The sequence below is a fragment of the Schistocerca nitens genome, chromosome 10 (assembly GCF_023898315.1).
Source record: "Schistocerca nitens isolate TAMUIC-IGC-003100 chromosome 10, iqSchNite1.1, whole genome shotgun sequence".
Taxonomy (NCBI): Eukaryota; Metazoa; Arthropoda; class Insecta; order Orthoptera; family Acrididae; genus Schistocerca; species Schistocerca nitens.
This window is the reverse complement of record NC_064623.1, coordinates 216656276-216679814: the sequence shown is the minus strand read 5'-3', so window position 1 is coordinate 216679814 and position 23539 is coordinate 216656276. Positions and strand designations below refer to the sequence as shown.

Here is a 23539-nt window from a genome sequence, read left to right as displayed (position 1 = left end):
TTGGTGTGGCTTGAGCAATTCTCCAGTCTGTAGGTACGGAACTTTCTGTGAGCAAGCAGTTGTATATAATTGCTAAATATGGAGCTATTGTATCAGCATTCTCTGAAAGCAACCTGACTGGTATACAATCTGGACCGGAGGCTTTGCCTTTATTAAGTGACTTAAGCTGCTTTGCTACACCAAGGATATCTACTTCTACGTTTCTCATCTTGGCAGTTGTTCTTGGTTGGAATTCAGGAATATTCTTTGGTGAAGAAGTTTCAGAAAACCGTGTTTAATAACTGTCATCAGTGACTTCACCATTGTTATCGTGCAGTGAAGTATTGATTGCATCTTGCCACTGGTGTGCTTTATGTATGACTACAATCTCTTCGGGTTTCCTGCCAGATTCCAAGACAGTGTTTCGTTGTGTAAATTATTAAAAGCATCTCACATTGAAGTATGTGCTATATTTCGAACTTCTGCTGGCAATTTCTTGGATTTGCTATCTCTTCTAGGAAATCTTGGCAGTGTGTCAGATGACCACTTAAACAGCTCTAGTACTTCCATCTGTTAATATACATTGTACAAAACAAAGTTACAGACTGTGTGTATCAAGTTTACATTAAAGAACTCATTAAAGGCCTTAATGCTGCCCCTTTTGTTTCTGTGCAGCCAGATAAAACAATAAATATTATGTACAAAAGTCAGTTTGTTGTTATACTGTGTTACATTATATTGACTTTTTATCTGGGACCTCCCATGAAAATGAGCGTTAGCTCGCCACTGCGTGAAAGTATTATTCCATTGACTGTGTGAAACTGACATGTTGCCAACCTATGAACAGTAGAGAAACAGCACCATAACTGCCACTGTCCCTGTCTCCAGATATAAATGTGTAAAATAATCTAGAAGTAATTACCATAATAAATAATTAGGTACTAGTCGCAGCTGTTAGTATACTTTTTAGGAGGTGTCAGCTGTGATTGATTAAGTGTGTTAATTAACCTGGCTCATTTTACATCCACGATGTTTTCTTTTATGATGGGATTTACAGAAGACAGTGTGTGAACAAATGGATGAATTTTTATTTGTGCTCACACCTGGTCTTCCCTCCATTTTTGCTCATTTGTCAAATCTATTCTTTTCTTACAGGAATCCACAGGAGAGTTAGAGGCAGTCACAATGTGTGATGAAATTGACATCAAAGAGGAACCAGTAAGTAATATTAATGGGCAGATTCTCATTGGTGTATTTCTTTTTGCATAGCCGTTGTGGCAATACAATAAAAGTCAGTACCTTGTGTGAGACACACACACACACACACACACACACACACACACACACACACACACATTTATATCACCACGTAGGTCCCTTTTGTTCCTATTACCTTCTGTCATCTGTTCTCTGTTGCTGTATCATGTCCTGTATCTGTTTTCTCTCTATCTTAATGGCCGTCTGTATCTCTCCGTGAGGTTTCTATCTCCACAATTGTTACACACATTTATTACCACCTCTCAGTAGTTCATGTGTGCTAGGCTGTGTAGGAGGCTATAGTTCTGGTTGCAGCTTTTTTGCCTGCAGCACGTATTATCCATTTGCCAGCCTGACGGCCAGATTACAGTTCAACTTTTTTTAACCACTAAGTCACCTCATTTTACTCCCAAACCCTTCCACTCCTCTTTCATAGATTGTTTCTGTCATTATGTCTTGTGATACGAGGGTAATCCCAAAAGCAAGGTCTCCTTTTATATATATATATATATATATATATATATATATATATATATATATATATAAAAAGAAAGATGATGAGACTTACCAAACAAAAGCGCTGGCAGGTCGATAGACACACAAACAAACACAAATATACACACAAAATTCAAGCTTTCGCAACAAACTGTTGCCTCATCAGGAAAGAGGGAAGGAGAGGGAAAGACGAAAGGATGTGGGTTTTAAGGGAGAGGGTAAGGAGTCATTCCAATCCCGGGAGCGGAAAGACTTACCTTAGGGGGAAAAAAGGACAGGTATACAATCGCGCACACACACACATATCCATCCACACATACAGACACAAGCAGACATATTTCTTTTTAGATATATTTTTTCCACGTGGAATGTTTCCCTCTGTTATATATATATATATATATATATATATATATATATATATATATATATATATATATATATATATATATAGAAAGATGATGAGACTTACCAAACAAAAGCGCTGGCAGGTCGATAGACACACAAACAAACACAAATATACACACAAAATTCAAGCTTTCGCAACAAACTGTTGCCTCATCAGGAAAGAGGGAAGGAGAGGGAAAGACGAAAGGATGTGGGTTTTAAGGGAGAGGGTAAGGAGTCATTCCAATCCCGGGAGCGGAAAGACTTACCTTAGGGGGAAAAAAAGGACAGGTATACACTCGCACACACACACATATCCATCTACACATACAGACACAAGCAGACATATTTCAAGACCTGAGGCCTGGTGGATAACGGGAAGAGAGGATATATTGAAGAGCAAGTTCCCATCTCCGGAGTTCGGATAGGTTGGTGTTAGTGGGAAGTATCCAGATAACCCGGACGGTGTAACACTACGCCAAGATGTGCTGGCCGTGCACCAAGGCATGTTTAGCCACAGGGTGATCCTCATTACCAACAAACACTGTCTGCCTGTGTCCATTCATGCGAATGGACAGTTTGTTGCTGGTCATTCCCACATAGAATGCATCACAGTGTAGGCAGGTCAGTTGGTAGATCACGTGGGTGCTTTCACACGTGGCTCTGCCTTTGATCGTGTACACCTTCCAGGTTACAGGACTGGAGTAGGTGGTGGTGGGAGGGTGCATGGGACAGGTTTTACACCGGGGGCAGTTACAAGGGTAGGAGCCAGAGGGTGGGAAGGTGGTTTGGGGATTTCATAGGGATGAACTAAGAGGTTACGAAGGTTAGGTGGACGGCGGAAAGACACTCTTGGTGGAGTGGGGAGGATTTCATGAAGGATGGATCTCATTTCAGGGCAGGATTTGAGGAAGTCGTATCCCTGCTGGAGAGCCACATTCAGAATCTGATCCAGTCCCGGAAAGTATCCTGTCACAAGTGGGGCACTTTTGTGGTTCTTCTGTGGGGGGTTCTGGGTTTGAGAGGATGAGGAAGTGGCTCTGGTTATTTGCTGCTGTACCAGGTCGGGAGGGTAGTTGCGGGATGCGAAAGCTGTTGTCAGGTTGTTGGTGTAATGCTTCAGGGATTCCGGACTGGAGCAGATTCGTTTGCCACGAAGACCTAGGCTGTAGGGAAGGGACCGTTTGATGTGGAATGGGTGGCAGCTGTCGTAATGGAGGTACTGTTGCTTGTTGGTGGGTTTGATGTGGACGGACGTGTGAAGCTGGCCATTGGACAGGTGGAGGTCAACAACAAGGAAAGTGGCATGGTATTTGGAGTAGGACCAGGTGAATCTGATGGAACCAAAGGAGTTGAAGTTGGAGAGGAAATTCTGGAGTTCTTCTTCACTGTGAGTCCAGATCATGAAGATGTCATCAATAAATCTGTACCAAACTTTGGGTTGGCAGGCTTGGGCAACCAAGAAGGCTTCCTCTAAGCGACCCATGAAGAGGTTGGCGTATGAGGGGGCCATCCTGGTACCCATGGCTGTTCCCTTTAATTGTTGGTATGTCTGGCCTTCAAAACTGAAGAAGTTGTGGGTCAGGATGAAGCTGGCTAAGGTAATGAGGAAAGAGGTTTTAGGTAGGGTGGCAGGTGATCGGCATGAAAGGAAGTGCTCCATCGCAGCGAGGCCCTGGACGTGCGGGATATTTGTGTATAAGGAAGTGGCATCAATGGTTACAAGGATGGTTTCCGGGGGTAACGGATTGGGTAAGGATTCCAGGCGTTCGAGGAAGTGGTTGGTGTCTTTGATGAAGGATGGGAGACTGCATGTAATGGGTTGAAGGTGTTGATCTACGTAGGCGGAGATACGTTCTGTGGGGGCTTGGTAACCAGCTACAATGGGGCGGCCGGGATGATTGGGTTTGTGAATTTTAGGAAGAAAGTAGAAGGTAGGGGTGCGGGGTGTCGGTGGGGTCAGGAGGTTGATGGAGTCAGGTGAAAGGTTTTGTAGGGGGCCTAAGGTTCTGAGGATTCCTTGAAGCTCTGCCTGGACATCAGGAATGGGATTCTATGTATGTGCGGATGGATGTGTGTGTGCGTGCGAGTGTATACCCGTCATTTTTTCCCCCTAAGGTAAGTCTTTCCGCTCCCGGGTTTGGAATGACTCCTTACACTCTCCCTTAAAACCCACATCCTTTCGTCTTTCCCTCTCCTTCCCTCTTTCCTGATGAGGCAACAGTTTGTTGCGAAAGCTTGAATTTTGTGTGTGTGTTTGTGTGTCTATCGACCTGCCAGCACTTTCGTTCGGTAAGTCACATTATCTTAGGGAAACATTCCACGTGGGAAAAATATATCTAAAAACAAAGATGATGTGACTTACCAAATGAAAGCGCTGGCACGTCGATAGACACACAAACAAACACAAACATACACACAAAATTCAAGCTTTCGCAACAAACTGTTGCCTCATCAGGAAAGAGGGAAGGAAAGGGAAAGACGAAAGGATGTGGGTTTTAAGGGAGAGGGTAAGGAGTCATTCCAATCCCGGGAGCGGAAAGACTTACCTTAGGGGGAAAAATATATGTCTGCTTGTGTCCGTATATGTGTGGATGGAAATGTGTGTGTGTGCGAGTGTATACCCGTCCTTTTTTCCCCCTAAGGTAAGTCTTTCCGCTCCCGGGATTGGAATGACTCCTTACCCTCTCCCTTAAAACCCACATCCTTTCGTCTTTCCCTCTCCTTCCCTCTTTCCTGATGAGGCAACAGTTTGTTGCGAAAGCTTGAATTTTGTGTGTATGTTTGTGTTTGTTTGTGTGTCTGTCGACCTGCCAGCACTTTCATTTGGTAAGTCACATTATCTTTGTTTTTAGATATATTTTTCCTACGTGGAATGTTTCCCTCTATTATAACCATATATATATAAGTACATAGACCTGTTTATTTCTACAATGGTTTTCATCAGTTTACAGCTTGAACATTTAGCTATTTTTCGACATAATCACCATTTCTGTCGATGCATTTTTGTAGACGCTGTTGCAGTTTTTGTGTGCCCATGTCATACCAGCTTGCCGCCATGCTGTTCAGACACTTATGAACCTCTTCTTTCACCTCGCTCGTCTTCAGAGCTGAATCGCTGGGACCACAATTAACGCTGACAGGTACTGTGAGACACTGAAAAAACTCAAACGGGAAATTGAGTACCGGAGAAGGAGAATGTCGAGCAAGGGCGTATACATTCCCTACACCGCTCGCCCACACATTGCTTGGCAAACCGTGGCTCTCCTGCAAGAGTTTCAGTGGAACATAATCACCCATCCACCCTACAGTCTTGACTTGGCACCCAGTGACTATCACCTGTTCCCTAGGTTAAAAGAACATTTGTCAGGAAAGCGATTCAGCTCCGACGATGAGGTGAAAGAAGAGGTTCATAATTTTCTGAACAGCATGGCAGCGAGCTGGTATGACATAGGCATACAAAAACTGCCACAGCATCTACAAAAATGCATCATCAGAAATGGTGATTGTGTCGAAAAATAGCTAAATGTTCAAGCTGTAAACTGATGCAAACGACTGTAGAAATAAACAGGTCTAAGTACTTATAAAAAATAGGAGACCTTAATTTTGCGATTACCCTCATATATGTTGTTGTTGTTGTTTCTTTTCTTCCATGAGTTGTCATGTCCATAGTGTGACTAAACTAAAGACAGAGATTTGGTGTGGCAGAAGCAGCCCCAACGGGACCACATTGACAGGTCAGGGAGGCAAGCAGACAAGTTGACATGTAAAATAGTTTTTGTGACAGAATTAATGAGAGAATATCCTTTAGATGGCAAAGGAATGAATGATGTGACAGAATCAACAAGGCAAGATGCTTAGGAAGTAAAGCCATTACTGATGTGACAGAATTAATGAAGCAAAGTCCTCAGATAATAAAAGATAAAGAATTGGAAGAGAGAGCGGCAGATGTAAGTCAGAAAGAGCGAGAGCTCTTAGTGAGGAATATGCTACCTCATGAGGAGTATAATATATATTTAGACCATATATGGAAATGCTCCCTATCATCTCCACTCATTCCCAGAAATATATCTGATGAACAGAACAGCAGGGTAGTCAGTGAGACCGTGAGAAACCCCTCAACTTTAAGGACAGGTTCTCATTCAAATGAGCAAAAAATAGGCAAACTTTGGAAATTTTTTTTAAAGACAAAGACATACAAAGGATCTGTTCGGGGACTATGAGTGATCATGCTTTGAACTTCATTTTAGATTTTGTGTACCAAAAGAAATGACGCCTGTAATTATGGTGTGATCAAGGTCCTGTGAATTTGAAGCACACAGACTGTGTGCAGTTTAGCCCCTCAGGAGTTATCTGAAATATAAAAAGGATAACATCAGTCGGTATTAAATTTATTGGAGCTTATACCTAACCACAATGATATAACCTTAAACTTAACAATAGCATGCTAACTCGAACTTTGTGTTCAATTTTTGGGTTTTTCCCGCTCTTTGTGGCTTTACAAAAAATAGTTAATATTAACAAATTTCATTTATTTTAGGTATTACCTGCCAAGAAAAGTGTTTAATTTTTGGGGGTCAAAGGTAGAGCTTAATAGGTTGACCCATTTTTGTTTTATTGTGCACACACTTTTGCAAAATCATTTTTTGAGAAAAACCTGTTTAAATTTTAGGGAGAACTTTTATGTATATTATGAGTTCAGTTTGCATAATAACTGTGTGTTGTTATATATTTTTTATGTGGCTGAACATAGATCTGAAGTTAGATTTTCAAAATTCAAAATGACTAATCCAGTATGTTGGATCAAAACTTATGCTTTGATCAATTTTGACAACAACAAAAAAAGTGTTTTCGTTATGTTTAGTATGCAATTCCAGGACTGTGTATCAACCCTTCCTCTTACTCGAATTGTTGATAGAGAACAATTATCTTATTTTTCTTGGTGAGAAAAGTCGATCTGGCCGAGCTGGATGTGGTGCGTTCGGCAGCCTATGCACGCTGCTCGTCAGATTTTTTGGTGTCTGTGTTTTCTTGCATACTGCAGCAATGTAAATCATTTTTTAAACGTGCGCCACAACACAGCAAGTTTTCTACCTCAGCCAGGTGTCTCAGGCTGAGAGCATCTCACAGTGGCCGTGACACTGCTTCGAACAATGAGTTGTAGAAATTTTGTAATGCCAGGATTAAAAAACCTTTTTGTCCCAACATTCTAGACATGTAACCTTCAAAAAATGAAATGAAAGAAATCTATTTTTGACCATTTTGAATGAGAACCTGGCCTTAAGTCGTGTCAGCCCCTTGGGGCTGCTTCTGCCACACCAAATCTCTGTCTTTAGTTTAGTCACACTATGGACATGACAACTCATGGAAGAAAAGAAACAACAACAACAACATATATGAGGGTAATCGCAAAATTAAGGTCTCCTATTTTTTATAAGTACTTAGACCTGTTTATTTCTACAGTCGTTTGCATCCGTTTACAGCTTGAACATTTAGCTATTTTTCGACACAATCACCATTTCTGATGATGCATTTTTGTAGATGCTGTGGCAGTTTTTGTATGCCTATGTCATACCAGCTCGCTGCCATGCTGTTCAGAAAGTTATGAACCTCTTCTTTCACCTCGTCGTCGGAGCTGAATCGCTTTCCTGACAAATGTTCTTTTAACCTAGGGAACAGGTGATAGTCACTGGGTGCCAAGCCAAGACTGTAGGGTGGATGGGTGATTATGTTCCACTGAAACTCTTGCAGGAGAGCCTCAGTTTGCCGAGCAATGTGTGGGCGAGCGGTGTGGGGAATGTATACGCCCTTGCTCGACATTCTCCTTCTCCGGTACTCAATTGCCCGTTTGAGTTTTTTCAGTGTCTCACAGTACCTGTCAGCGTTAATTGTGGTCCCAGTGATTCAGCTCTGAAAACGAGGTGAAAGAAGAGGTTCATAAGTTTCTGAACAGCATGGCGGCGATCTGGTATGACATGGGCACACACGTGGGGGTAAAGGGGACAGTGAAACAAAACGTTAAAACTGAGCATCGGGAGGCAGACAGTAACAAGCCAGTAGGTGGTTGGTAATAGAGTTAGACATTGGAGGCAGTTGCAGGCGGATACAGCTGGAGCTACAGGCTGTAATGGCTGGTCAGAAGTTAGTTTCAGGGCCCTAGTACCCTTAGATTTTATATCAGGGTTTCATTAATGAGACATATTGGTGACAAACAGTCCCTGTCTCGATAGAAGAACCTGGGTACCAATGTGGAGGCACCTCAATTAGGGAAGTCATTCCTGTGATTAAGATTTTTAATAAAACTTAGACTGTTATTGTATCTTCTCAATTGGTTATTCCCTTGTCATTCTCCAGTCCTGTATATTCACCTCAAAGAAATTTAAGTCAGATAAGAAAGTCTCACTCTCACTTTGATCAACCGACTGAATTTCCTTTAGCACAAACCCCTGTTCCTCAATCCCTTGCAAAATCCACACGTGGCATACGACAGAGGGTTGGTCCTGCAAGGCATGCAGAAGAACTCCTGTGATATTTGGGAGCTAGGAGAGAGGTAATGGTGGAACTGAAGCTGTCAGTGCAGTTCATGGGTCCTGTTCGGATAGCTCAATTGCTGCTGCTGCCAGCGGTGGGCGGCTACAGTCTGACAAATTGTTTGATGCAGCTGTCCGCACTAGTCTATCTGGTTCAAACCCCTACTCCAACCTACATCCATTTGAACCTGCTTACTGTATTCATCCCTTTGCCTGTCTGTAAAATTCTTAACCCCCCATCAATACCCCACACCCCAGACTCTTTTCCTTCCATTACCGAATTCACAATTCCTTGATGGCTCGTGACGTGTCCTATCAAACGATCAATTTTTCCCAGTCAAGATGAGCCACGATTTTTCTTTTTTCCATATCTCCTCATTAGTGACTTGATCTACCCACCAGATCTTCAGCATTCTTCAGTAGCACCACATTTCCAAAGATTCAATTTCCTCCTTGTCAGCTGCTGATTGTCCAAGTTTCACTGACAGTTAAAGTTGCATTACATGTTAACAAATTCCTCTCTTTCAGCAATGCTTGTCTTGCTATAGCCAGTTTGCATTTTATATTGTCTCTACTATGACCATTGTCTGTTATTTTGCTGCCAAAGTAACAAAACTGATCTACTAATTTAAGTGTCTCATTTCCTAATCTAATTCTCTCAGCATCACTTGATTTAATATGACTGTTTATCATTACACTTGTCTTACTTCTCTGATGCTCATCGTGTAACTTCCTTTCGAGACACTACCCACTCACTTAGCTGCTTTTCTGACTCCTTTGCTATCTTTGACAGAATTATAACATCATCAGCAAACCTCAGAAGTTTTTATTTCTTCACCCCAAACTTTAACTGCCTTTCCTTTACTGCTTGCTCAATGAACAGGTTGAATAACCCATTTATTCCCTTTTCAACTACTGCCCCCCCCCCCCCCCCTTTCATGTCCTTAGATGCTTATAACTGCAGTCTGGTATCTGTACATGTTGGAGATAATATTTTTTCCCTGTATTTAATTCCTTCTGTCTTCAGAATTTGAAACAGAGTATTCCAGTAAACATTGTCAAAAGCTCTGTCTTAATCTAGAAATGCAATAAATGTAGATTTGTATTTAACTTATTTTGTAGTATAAGTCTTAGGGACATGTTTCATAGTGAGTGATACGACTGTGTAATTATGTACAGTATACACTCAACACTCAAGGACTAAGTTTTCTTTGAAAATTAATGTATTTTTGGATTTAATAAAGTATACCCTCTATGTTTAAAAATTGTATCCTTCAGTTTAATAAAGTACAGTACACTATATCCCCTATGTTTTCAAAATAAATAAAATTCTTGATTGAGCACATCCATGAATCCTTATAGTGGCTCCAACACTGCGGCAAGGAGGTGATCTTTTGTGGGGTACCTGGCCGCGTAAGGATGCAGGGAAACGGCATGGCCAACAGAGCAGCCAAGGAAGCATATCGGGATGGTGTTGCCCGTCAATGTTCCTTGCCCTCGCCCACCGTCATCTCATTTTCTGATAGACGCATCACGTGTCAGTGGGAGACTGAATGGTTGCAGTTGACAGAAAACAAAATGCGGTCGCTCAAATCGAACGTACAGGCATGGCGGACTTCGTGTCAGCCTCACCGCTGGAAGCAGATTCTGCTTACCAGACTGCGTACCAAACATGCCCTTTAAAGCGTGGTTTCCTCCTCTGGTGGGAGGATCAACCACTCTGAAGTTTGTGGTTTGCCGCTTTCAGTTCTGCATGTTTTGGCAATGTGTGTCCTATACACTGATATCAGGGCAACCCTCAGTCTCGATGGAGATCTGCCCCCCATCCTCGCCGATTCTGATTCCAGTGTTAGAAGAGTCGTGAAATTTTATGAACTGTCAGGCCTCATCCCTAAATTAGTGGGGAAGGGAGGCAGACATTAATACATTATAAACTGTTCCGCATGTGGGGACAGCCTTCGTCTCCACCCATGAGATTGGCATACTGACTTTTCGTCAGGGTGCTGATGACCATGATGTTGAGTCTCCCTCACCTCAAATCATCATTTTCATCATCATCATAATTACCACTTTATCTGACTTCAACCTATGCAGTTTATTTTTAAATTCTCTAACTTACGTACCCTATTAAGGGATCGTACATTCCACACTCTGTCCTGTAGAACATCATTCATGTTTTTCCTGATGATGACAACCTCCTGACAATTCTGTCCCCAGACACCTGTACCACCGAAGTACACACATCACAGCAAGGTTCATAGTTCAAGTGGGGGGCGGGGGTGGGCCAGTTGTGTTTCATGTGATGTCTAAGGACCAATATTGCCTACAACATATGAAATAATGATATTTTCTGTGTAACGACAACAACAGCATCAATTTGTTTTCATTAACTGCTTATTACATCATTTTAGCAAAGAATGTAAGAAATTGCAAGTAAGAAAATATATCATTTTAAAGCAGAGAAATGCAGCGTCATGTAATATGCATTCATTATCAGTATTTCACTTAGTACTGTGGTTGGAAATGTCAACTTTGTGTTATTTTTTTTTTTAGTCATGTTTCTTGTTTTGTCAGCAACTGGTATGGTTAACATTGAGTGCCAACTTTAGCTGGGTGCAGTGTTTTTTGCTACCTCTGAGTCTGCAAGCCTATCCATACGGGCAGCAACTGAAAAGTATACTGCATTAACCTAACTTGCCTTGCCATTTGTGAGACACTTAGTTTTCATGCTACATTCTTCTCTGAAAGTTAGCTGAGAGGGTGGGAGCTTAGTTATATCTAAATATAAACACTTGTAATAAAATGTTCCTTTGAGCCCCCCCCCCCCCCCCCCCGCCTCCACCATTTTGACCCACACCTGCGTATAACATTCTACCCCCTAGTAACCCTAACTTAGGGTTACATCATTTACTGAACACAAATAATATTTCGTAAAGTACTAAATAGCCCAGCAATGATGGAAACTATAAGTTTCAAGATTTGTAGCACTATACACACAGTAAACAGTTGCAGCATTCAGGGTTCAAGGTAGAGGTGAGTCATATAACAGCAGCTGAGGAAGAGATTGCCACTGGATGTCCTTATATTTACCTTCTAGAAAGCTCATGTGAGCAGCTTGCAATATTGTCTACGTTCTGTCACATTCACCATCACTGGACAAGTGCAGCATTTGCAGATTCAGTAGAGATACTACCCCCCCCCCCCTTTCCCCGGCAACGGTCATTGATGTAAATATTCATATGACATATAACTATCCTACAGCTCACAGAGTAAATTTTTTTCGCCCATTTCTCTGATCTTCAAATTGTTTTCCACATGTCCTTTACAGCTGCCTGAAATATTTATTTCTCTATATCCCTCTTCAGTTTCATATGTTTATGTTGCTTCTTTCCCTTTCTAGCATATACCATCCAGTATTTCCATTTGGTGTTTACCCCTACTTACTGCTCCCTCAGGTCGTTCACATTCATCTTTCTCTCCCAAAGCAACATTCCGTCCCAAATGAAATCGTGTTCCATCTGGCAGTCCACAAAAGCGTTTCTGTTCCAACTTCACATCACATGATGCATAACTCATGGAAATCCCCCTCCCCTTCCCCCCTTTCTAAGTCTCCCTGTCATCCATAGATACCACCTCTCCTTTTATAATGACCACCAGATCTCCAGATTCTGCAAATTTTAGGCCTGCTGTGCCAGTGGAGTGTAGTTGGCTGGTATGATAAAGGCACACACGTGTGTGTGTGTGGGGGTGGGGTGGGGTGGCTTATTATCAATCACAAATGTCATTAAAGGTTCTTACAAGGACTTCTGCTACATGCTCAGTTATGAACTTTACATAACACAAGGTATGGCAATAAAGAAACCAGACTCATTCTCTAACTCTTTATTGAGAAAACTTACGCAACTGAAATGTTGTCCCCTCCCCGATCCCCACACCACTCCGTGCGAATTTTCCATTGTTAGAAGCAGTGCTGTAAGTCCTTTTCTGTTATGCTCTTTGAGGAAGCTCATCACTTTTCCCGTCACTGCACCCATGGACTCAAACATGGTTCCCTTGAGCCAAGATTTCAGTTTTGGGAAGAGAGAGAAGTCACACAGTTCTAGATCAGGTGTGTACGGTGGCTGTTCCATCACTGGAATGTTGTTTTTCGCCAAAAACTTCTTCACAATTCGTCTTCGTCCACAGATTAGTTCTCTTTCGTCGCACACATTTGTGGAGAGTCTCAGAACAATTACATGGTAAACTTGATTGACAGTCTGACCTTCAGGCACCCAATCGGTGTAGAAAGCCCCTCAGGTATTGAAGAAAACGATCATCATTGCTTTTAATTATGATTTTCTCATGCACGCTTTCTTCTTCCTAGGAGACTGAGGGCTCTTCCAATGTGTGGATTGTCACTTAGTCTTTGGATTGTATTGGAATATCTGTATTTCATCATCCGTAAGTACTTTGCTGAGGCAATCCGGGTAATTTTCAATGTTTTCAAGAGCACCACCACTGCAGTCTACTTGATGTCGCTTTTGGTCATTTGTGAGGATTCTTGGCACCACTTTAGCACAAATCTGTGTTGTGCCCAGATCATCATGCAAAATCTGTCTAACAGTTTTCTTATTGATGCAGTCAAGCTCTGAAATTGCTCGAATGCTCAAACGATGGTCTTCTCGAACGATTCTACTGGCCTTGTCCACATTCTCTTCGGTTTTCAAAGTGCAAGGATGGCCCAATTTTGGATTGCCTTCGATTTCTTCCCTACTGTCCTTGAACCTCCTAACCCACGTGAAAACTTACTTTCGAGGCAGACACTGATCACCATGAACTTGTTTCAACAAATTATAAGTTTCTGCAGCAGATTTACCAAGTTTTTGGAGGAATTTGATGTTGATAGGTCTTTTTCACTTTAGAGAATAGCAAAATTCCGCTGGAGCTCAGGCTTACAACGAGACTAATCAACACAGTGGCGAGAAATTTTGTATGTGTATCAGCAAGAGTCCCAAGTTTATTCCCCCACTCTTCTCTCCATCATCAACAAAGCCAGAAATGCATACGGCAACCACTCCAATTTCTTTATTGCCTTACCTCATTTTCTGATTACCCACTTCTACAGAATAAATCATTTTTTCGCATTTGACATTTGGGCCAATAAAATAAAAAATAAAAACTATGGGCAAAACTGGCAGGGCTCCCTGGTAAACCATTCATGTAAGTAAAGAACATGAGTGAGTCAGGCATCAACCTATCAGAGACACAGTATTTAATTATTCCTCTTTCAAAATGTAGTTTTATTTCTTGGGCATCATTTGTTCATATTTTCTGTTGCTAAGATATTACTTCATCCATCCAAGGGAGTTGGTTTCAACACTGTGAGTTTTTAAATTCCCAAGTAGAATTTAATGATCCAGGGCCTTATTAAGTTCACAGAAAATACTAGCAGAATAATTTTTCTTAGTGATACTGCTGCTGCTGCTGATGATGATGATGATGATGATGATGATGATGATTTCATTAGTATTTAGTACAATGTTTCAGTATAACTTGCAAGAAATGGCAGTTCAAAGAACTAAATAGCTTTTAAAGCATTCATGTCTGAGAAGTTCGTGTATCATGCAGTTGATTTAAGAACTGTAATAGCAACAGACTCTCATAGCTTTGACATCATCACAATTGACACAGTATAAAATTGAAATGTGCACTAACGATTATCTGCATACAACTGAGAGCTATTGTTGGAAACATTTGCTGTCAGGTTTTCCAATTTAATGTCTGACAAACCCACTAGATCCAGAAATTAAGAGTACGCAATTGTTTATAAACTGAAATGGTGATATATTCATGAGAAATTAACAATTTCAAATATATACATACATCAAACACTATTATTCTGTGTAGTCACCTTTTGCCTCTTTTACCCACGTTTGACCGTACTCTGGACCGCACCATCAGTAGAAAACAAATTTGGAGAGATGAAAAGATGATAATCAGAAGGTGCCAGGTCAGAGCTGTGAGTGCGATGATTGGTGTAGTCCCAATGAAATGAATGCAAGAGTTGCTTTTTGGCACGTGATGGTGGAGATGTGCTATGTCACCCAACAAGCTCTCTCTCCTCTATATTATCTTCCTTATGTTGTTCTGTGTAACCCTTTGCAGTTTTTGAAGGGTTTTGAGGTACTGCACAGAATTAACTCCCCCCCCCCCCCCCTTCCTGGAGCAAAAATTTAATGAGGAGAACCCCTTTACAGTCCCCGAAATAGTCTAAGATTTTTTGGGCCAAAACACAGTTCTGAATTTTATTGCTGATTGCTAATGAGTATTTATTTATTTATTTATTTAGTGTGTCCATGATGTAGATTATACAAATTAATAACAAAATTATGCTGGGCACTGCTGATTTTCTCAAAAATGGACCACAAGCTGCACAATTCTGCTGTTTTGATGGCCTTATCACTTGCTGCATATAGATCTTCTGTGCTGCAAGGAATGGGAAGATTTCTCCAGGCCAGGCTCACCTTCAGTCACAAAACCCCCTTTCTCGAGGTTCACCTTGCATTGTGACACTTCTGTCCTCAATCAATTTAGTGCTTCTGTGTGTCATATGACAGATGAAAGTCCGCAGCAGGTTTTTTCTTTGATGTTCTCCTCAACACTTTTGATTAACAAATTTCTCCGTAGTTCTGTTAGGCGAGTTCCAGATGCTGATGTAGTGCATAAGGAGCCCCTCCTTGACCTTAGCCCAAGTTTTTGTGGTTCATATCCAAACGGGGTGTCTAGGATTGAGTTCCTGCTTTCTTTTCTCCATTTCTGTGACCGTTCTTCTGCAGATGTCAGGTGGCACTATGCCCATAATTTTATAACTTTTGGTGGCAAAATTGATCATAGAAAACCACTCATATTGCATTCATTCTCATTTCATGCCATCTCCACCTGTTTGGCATACCGTGATTTTGTTGGCTATAAGGCACTATGGACTATAAGACACACCTTAATTGTTAAGCAATTAAAAAAAATTTTTTACTATTTTTGTTATTAGATTACAAAGCTAGACCAACAAAATTTCTTAGTTTATAAAACTGAACTGACCATTAAAATCCCTGGAAAGCATCATCTGAATTAACTTTGCTCTTCATCTTCTTCTTCCTCTTCATCATTATTGTTATCCTCTTCATAAGTAAGATCGTCTTCACTCCCATTGAGGGCATTAATTATGCCGCATTTCCTGGAAGATTTAACTGTATTGTCTTCTCTCACTCTCGAGCAGGAATGTTTTATCCATTGACACACTTGTTTGATTGTCGGTCATTTTAAAACTCCCTTTGGTGAGAATTCATGTTGGGTTTCATCCATCATTCATTTGTTCCATTCCTCTCTCATATACACTTTAAATGGTTTACTTATTGAGATATCAAGGGGTTGCAGTTGTGAAGTAAGGCCTCCCAGAATAACAGCAAGTATTTCCCTGTCTCGACTTCCCTTTCACAGAATTGTTCAAATGACTACTAAATTGGTCTAGTGCAAGAAGAGAATTCTTCTTCAGTAAAGCACCTTTCCTTCTCTCCCACACTCTGTTACTCTATAATTTCATGCCAGCCTCGTCCATCCAGCCCTTGTCATGTATGTGAACACCACCACCTGGCAGTATTTCAGAAGGTTTTGGCATTGTTTAGCAATTTAAAATGATCATTGTATTAAGTTAAGTACAGCCAGTACAACACAAAAGGACAACAATGTAGTGCATTTTTTCATGTCCACTTGTTTTTATAAGAGTTTTAGCACCTTTCCTGACTACTTTTATTTTACTTGGCACATCAAATGTCAAAGGAGTTACGTCCATATTCGCTATTTGGATTAGTTCCACACCAGTTTTCTTTCTATGTTGAATAATAATGTGATGGAAAGATAATGTTTTCACTTCATCCTCTTGTGGTGTTTTCTCAGCTTTGTTGGTTTTGGTTTGCATGTAAAGTCCGTGACGCTTCATAAACCTGTAGCACCAACCAACTCCACCCTTAAAGTCTTTTAAGCTCCACTGTAGTGCTTGCTTATGGATGTGTATTTGAATCATTTTTGTATTAATTCCAGTGTCATTTTGATGGTGTCCTTGAATCCATTTCAGTACATCACCATCTGGTTTTGGAGATTTTGCATTCATCCCTTTATGTGCACATTTAGTCTTCCTCATTCTTTTTTTAATTTTTTTTTTTTCTCAGTCTTCTTTACTAGCCCGCCAATCGTGAACAGTTTTTTCTGTTGGCAGAGGGCTGAAATGCTGCTCAGTTCCCATGTATGTATTACTTTCAATTTGTAGCCCACATCATATGGACACCTTTTATTTTTTTCCATTATGAAACTAACTACTAACAAAAATAGTGTACTGTTACTGATGACACACATCATTTCCAATTCAAGTTCACTGGCACCATAAACTGCAGTGACGCATCATAGGCTAGACAGTGTTGTGGGTTTATGATGACATGGTAGGAGAGAGAGAGTGTTAGTCACCCGTTCACTCACAGTGTGAATAGGCGAGGCCATGTATCCAGCCTCCACATTGGCCCTCTGCCTCTAGTGACATAAACACATTATCACCTGCCATTCACCCTGCCTTGCTGTTGTGGTACTGTGAACGGCTGAAAGCAAGGGGAAACTACAGCCGTAATTTTTCCTGAGGGCATGCAGCTTTACTGTATGATTAAATGATGATGGCATCCTCTTGTGTAAAATATTCCGGAGGTAAAATAGTCCCCCATTCAGATCTCTGGGCGGGGACTACTCAAGAGGACGTCGTTATCAGGAGAAAGAAAACTGGCATTCTACGGATCGGAGCGTGGAATGTCAGATCCCTTAATCAGGAAGGTAAGTTAGAAAATTTAAAAAGGGGAATGGATAGGTTAAAGTTAGATATAGTGGGAATTAGTGAGTTCGGTGGCAGGAGAAACAAGACTTTTGGTCAGGTGAATACAGGGTTATAAATACAAAATCAAATAGGGGTAATGCAGGAGTAGGTTTAATAAGGAATAAAAAAAATAGGAGTGCGGGGAAGCTACTATAAACAGCATAGTGAACGCATTATTGTGGCCAAGATAAACATGAAGCCCATGCCTACTACAGTAATACAAGTTTATATGCCAACTAGCTGCGCAGATGACGAAGAAATTGATGAAATGTATGATGAGATAAAAGAAATTATTCAGATAGTGAAGGGAGACAAAAATTTAATAGTCATGGGTGACTGGAATTCAACAGTAGGAAAAGGAAGAGAAGGAAACGTAGTAGGAGAATAAGGATTGGGGCCAAGAAATGAAAGAGGAAGCCGTCTGGTAGAATTTTGCACAGGGCATAACTTAATCATAGCTAACACGTGGTTCAAGATTCATGAAAGAAGGTTGTATACATGGAATAACCCTGGAGATACTAAAAGGTTTCAGATAGATTATATAATGGTAAGACAGACATTTAGGAACCAGGTTTTAAATTATAAGCCATTTCCGGGGGTAGATGTGAATTCTGACCACAATATATTGGTTATGAACTGTAGATTAAAACTGAAGAAACTGCAAAAAGGTGGGAATTTAAGGAGATGGGACCTGGATAAATTGAAAGAACCAGAGTTTCAGAGAGAGCGTAAGGGAACAATTGACAGAAATGGGGGAAAGAAATACAGCAGAACAAGAATGGGTAACTTTGAGGGATGAAATAGTGAAGGCAGCAGAGGATCAAGTAGGTAAAAAGACGAGGGCTAGTAGAAATCCTTGGGTAACAGAAAAAATATTGAACTTAATTGATCAAAGGAGAAAATATAAAAACACAGTAAATGAAGCAGGCAAAAAGGAATACAAACCTCTCAAATGAGATCGACAGGAAGTGCAAAATGGCTAAGCTGGGATGGTGAGAGGACAAATGTTAGGATGTAGAGGCTTATCACATGAGGGGTAAGATAGATACTGCCTACAGCAAAATTAAAGAGACCTTTGGAGAAAAGAGAACCACTTGCATGAATATCAAGAGCTCAGGTGGAAACCCAGTTCTACGCAAAGAAGGGAAAGCAGAAAGGTTGAAGGAGTATATGGAGGGTCTATACAGTGGCGATGTTCTTGAGGACAATATAATGGAAATGGAAAAGGATGTAGATGAACATGAAAGGGGAGATACGATACTGCGTGAAGAGTTTGACAGAGCACTGAAAGACCTAAGTCGAAACAAGGCCCCGGGAGTAGACAACATTCCATTAGAACTACTGACGGCCTTGGGAGAGCCAGTCCTGACAAAACTTTACCATCTGGTGAGCAAGATGTATGAGACAGGCAAAATACCCTCAGACTTCAAGAAGAATATGATAATTCCAATCCCAAAGAAAGCAGGTGCTGACAGGTGTAAAAATTACCGAACTATCAGTTTAATAACTCACTGATGCAAAATACTAACACGAATTCTTTACAGACGAATGGAAAAACTGGTAGAAGCCGACCTGGGGGAAGATGAGTTTGGATTCCGTAGAAATGTTCGGACATGTGAGGCAATACTGAACCTACGACTTATCTTAGAAGAAAGATTAAGGAAAGGCAAACATATGTTTCTAGCATTTGTAGACTTAGAGAAAGCTTTTGACAATGTTGACTGGAATACTCTCTTTCAAATTCTGAAGGTGGCAGTGGTAAAATACAGGGAGCGAAAGGCTATTGTACAGAAAGCAGATGGCAGTTGTAACAGTCGGGGGATGAAAGGGAAGCAGTGGTTGGGAAGGGAGTGAGACAGGGTTGTAGCCTCTCCCCGATGCTATTCAATCTGTATATTGAGCAAGCAGTAAAGGAAACAAAAGAAAAGTTCGGAGTAGGCATTAAAATCCATGGAAATGAAATAAAAAATTTGAGGTTTGTCGATGACATTGTAATTCTGGCAGAGACAGCAAAGGACTTGGAAGAGCAGTTGAACGGAATGGATGGTGTCTTGAAGGGAGGGTATAAGATGAACATCAACAAAAGCATAACGAGGATAATGGAATGTAGTCGAATTAAGTCGGGTGATGCTGAGGGAATTAGATTATGAAATGAGACACTTAAAGTAGTAAAGGAGTTTTGCTATTTGGGGAGCAAAATAACTGATGATGGTCGAAGTAGGGAGGATATAAAATGTTGACTGACAATGGCAAGGAAACCGTTTCTGAAGGAGAGAAATTTGTTAACATCGAGTATTGATTTAAGTGTCAGGAAGTCGTTTCTGAAAGTATTTGTATGGAGTGTAGCCATGTATGGAAGTGAAACATGGACGATAACCAGTTTGGACAAGAAGAGAATAGAAGCTTTCGAAATGTGGTGCTACAGAAGAATACGGAAGATTAGATGGGTAGATCACATAACTAATGAGGAGGTATTGAATAGAATTGAGGACAAGAAGAGTTTGTGGCACAACCTGTCTAGAGGAAGGGATCGGTTGGTAGGACATGTTCTGAGGCATCAAGGGACCACCAATTTAGTACTGGAGGGCATCGTGGAGGGTAAAAATCACGGAGGGAGACCAAGAGATGAACACACTAAGTAGATTCAGAAGGATGTAGGCTGCATTAGGTACCAGGAGATGAAGAAGCATGCACAGGATAGAGTAGCATGGAGAGCTGCATCAAACCAGTCTCAGGACTGAAGACCACAACAACAACATTCACCCTGCAGGTCCACTGCACCGGGCACAGTAAATGGTACATCAGCAGTAGAGCCCTCGGGTGAAACGAGCAACACCTGAGATGTCCTAAGTGATGTACTAGAATCTCAGCCATTGCTACACCCCTAAGTAGTAGCCTGAAGGCAACTGATTGCAGCCAAAACCACATCCAACTGTTCGCGAACTGCAGCCAGCTCCTCCTGTGTCCGCACACAGCAGGCACACGTCCTACCCATCCTAGCAAGACCAACTGAACAGTAAACAGTAAAAGCTGGCAGAAACCTAGGTAGCAACTTGTTACTCTTCTGACTTGTAACTGAGGGATGCTGATATCTCAATTAACTGTATGTCAATTGAGCTACAGACTGTCTGAATTTACACTTACAGCTAACAAAAAATTGAGACAACTTCTTAAACACCAAAACACACAAGCAATCAAACAAATATATACTATATAAAAAAACAGCAAAAGCTTAGTACATGACTTAATGCTCTGGAGATGTGTCACAGGCAATAGCTGGCACAGAACTGTGCGGCTAACTTCACTGATTACAATGGTCACCAGTCTCAAAACAAACAGCTGAGTAACTACTGTGCTACTGACTAATTGAATATACACCTACAAAACATGAGATTAAACTCTGAGAATATGTCGCTGGAGGTCTACTGAATATTCTCTGTTCACAAGGGTTGTGGAATCAAGTAAATAAAGTGGCACTAGAGACTTCTGCAGTGGAAAACTACACTTGAAAGTAAGCTCACTCAAGACAAAAGATAAAAAAACACTCAAATTCTTGCAACAAAAATATAGAGCGCTACTAAAAACAGCTAAATAATCAGCTACTGCTTACTTCTGCTCAGAAGTAAGTTAGAATAGCACTTAACTAAACCATGTACACACACTGTGTGCAACTGATAAGCTGCTGCTTCTCCTGGTATCCAGTCTGCTCTGAGACTGGAGGTCGACTGAGTTTTAATTTTTTAGGGACGTTGTGCTTTTAATGACATCAGGGCTTGAAACAGGTGAAAACCTAAAACCTGAGCAATTTCTCTCTGCCATACTAGGAATTGTACTTGGTCATGAGCAGTCACCAATTTTGTTACAACTAATGAAGAAATTGTTGAAGGATTCACATATGGTGCTGGGTTCCTTAACTGTCTTACCATTTATTGTTAGTTTAGAGGGTCATTTTTTCTCCATATCACTGCCAACCTCACTTCTCATGACAAACTAAACAGCTTTGGATTTCTTTTCTCCATTCAAAATATACTCGGAAAATGTCTCTGAATAGCCTCCAAAAATTTGTGTAGTTCAGTTTCTTCTAGTACATTTCTGATTTCTCTTTTGTAGGTAATAAAATAATTACACGAATGTATGTAGTGGGAGAATCTCGACTCAAAATATCGTTACAAGAAAGTTTGCAGCATAACATATTGTGGCCTCGTGCTGTGGTTTTTTGGTCCAGTTAATGAAAGAGATGCATGTAAATTGCATAGGTCTGGTTTGAGTTATTGCACAGCTACAACCTATTGTTAAGTTTTGTTACAGTATCTACACCACCACAAAGTGAAAGTTTCATATTATCATCACTTGCCTATTAGGTGCATGTGATACCTGTCAGTTTAGTATATGTAAAAGTTTCCCAAATACATATCTAGTAGAAGTGAATTTTACTACACAGTTCCTTCCTTTGGAGTCAGTGTCTCATTGGACTTCAGATATGTTACACTAACACCATTTGGGACTAACAGTAGGTGGGATTTCACTAAGCAAACCATACACAGGTGGGAAATCAGCCAAGGTCAGTTGCTCCGATCAGTGAAATTGTAAAGTGGAGGGAGATTGTCAGTAAGAGAACAAGGCTCTTTTTTTTTGCCATAAATCCAGAAAATAGGTGCCTATGTGCAATCACTATAGAATCTTCCCCAGTCATTAAAGAAAAAATCACTGCTTGATAAATCATGCTCACGATTACTTGTACAGTTGGAACATATAAATGTGGAGCAGTTCATCATCAAAGTGTGCATTCAATGAAAAATAAAATTGTACAATTTGAGATCATCACAAGACACTGGTGTTGGGAGACATAAATCCGACAGATAGTATTACCTTCTTATTAGAAAGTTGGCTGTTATTGTAGAGTTTCTGCAAGTCTCTACTTGCAAAATAAGATCATTTTATGTGTGGAAATGTATAACTGAATAATTTCATTTTCCCCTTGACTGTGTGTCTGTGTTCACTCATTGTTTTTCTTACCTGCAGGTATTAACTGATCCCAACTGGCAATTGTTTGAAGAAAATGAACATATCTTCATTAAGGAAGAGAATGTTGTAAGTATTACCAGCTATTTATTCCTGTATTTTATGTGAAGTGGTTAATTAAATGGTGTTTTACATTGATGTTTTGATTTTACACCTATGTTCAGGAAAAAAAAGAACACCTTGAATGACAAGAGATAGGAAGTTCATATCACAGGACATGTACATTAGTATGTTCTGCAGAAATGATTAGCATTTGAACCTTGTCGGCCTGCAAGTTCGAGGTCAACATTGATATCGTGGCACAATGCCATCTACTGATGGCATTGTTCTCTCTTGTTGTCACTATAAACCGAAGGCAATGGAACAGTGTGACTTGAGCAGATGTGCAATCTGCCTTGCAGACTTATGGTATGCACAAAGCTTATTGTCAGGTCATAGAGTTTGAAAGAGGGTGCATTATTGGCATGAGAGAATCTGATCCTTCCATCTGGGAAATTGCCGCTCTGCAGTGCAATGCTCGTCTGCCGAATGGTTCGCAGAAGGCCGTAGAATGTGTCGAGATGGGACAGGCCACACCACCCAGACCACCCACCTCCCCTTACCGGAAGGTCAAACCTCGTCTGAATGGCATTGCAGGACCGATCTGCATTCTCCTCAGCTCTGGTGCAGCAGTGGAACGCTGTAACGTGTCGTACACTATCAGCAGAGGCAGTCCATTGCCATTTATTATGGTACGGGTTACATGTGCACTGTCCAATTCTCTGCCTCCCTTTGACAAATGTGCAAAAGCATGCTAGATGGCAATGGTTTATGGAAAGACACCACTGTGGACAATGGTGGCATCTGATAGTGTTTTCGGACAAATCCAGTATCTGTTTGCTCGAAAATGATGGCGGCATTTTGGTTCACTGCATACAGAGGGAGTGGGATCACAGTGACTCAATTCACACAAGACATACATTCCCCACTGGAGGCCTTAAGGCGT

The 23539-nt window shown here is 40.9% G+C and overlaps 1 protein-coding gene across 5 annotated transcripts in view; it reads left to right on the top strand.

Annotated features, from left to right (window-relative positions):
* LOC126210109 (zinc finger protein 501-like) overlaps positions 1-23539 on the top strand; it is a 366536-nt gene that overhangs the window by 14120 nt on the left and 328877 nt on the right. For all 5 annotated transcript variants that reach the window (XM_049939250.1, XM_049939251.1, XM_049939249.1 and 2 more), the window contains exons 2-3: positions 1135-1197; positions 22555-22623. In XM_049939250.1, coding sequence (XP_049795207.1) covers positions 1135-1197; positions 22555-22623 — 132 coding nt within the window. The remainder of the gene's footprint in view (positions 1-1134; positions 1198-22554; positions 22624-23539) is intronic.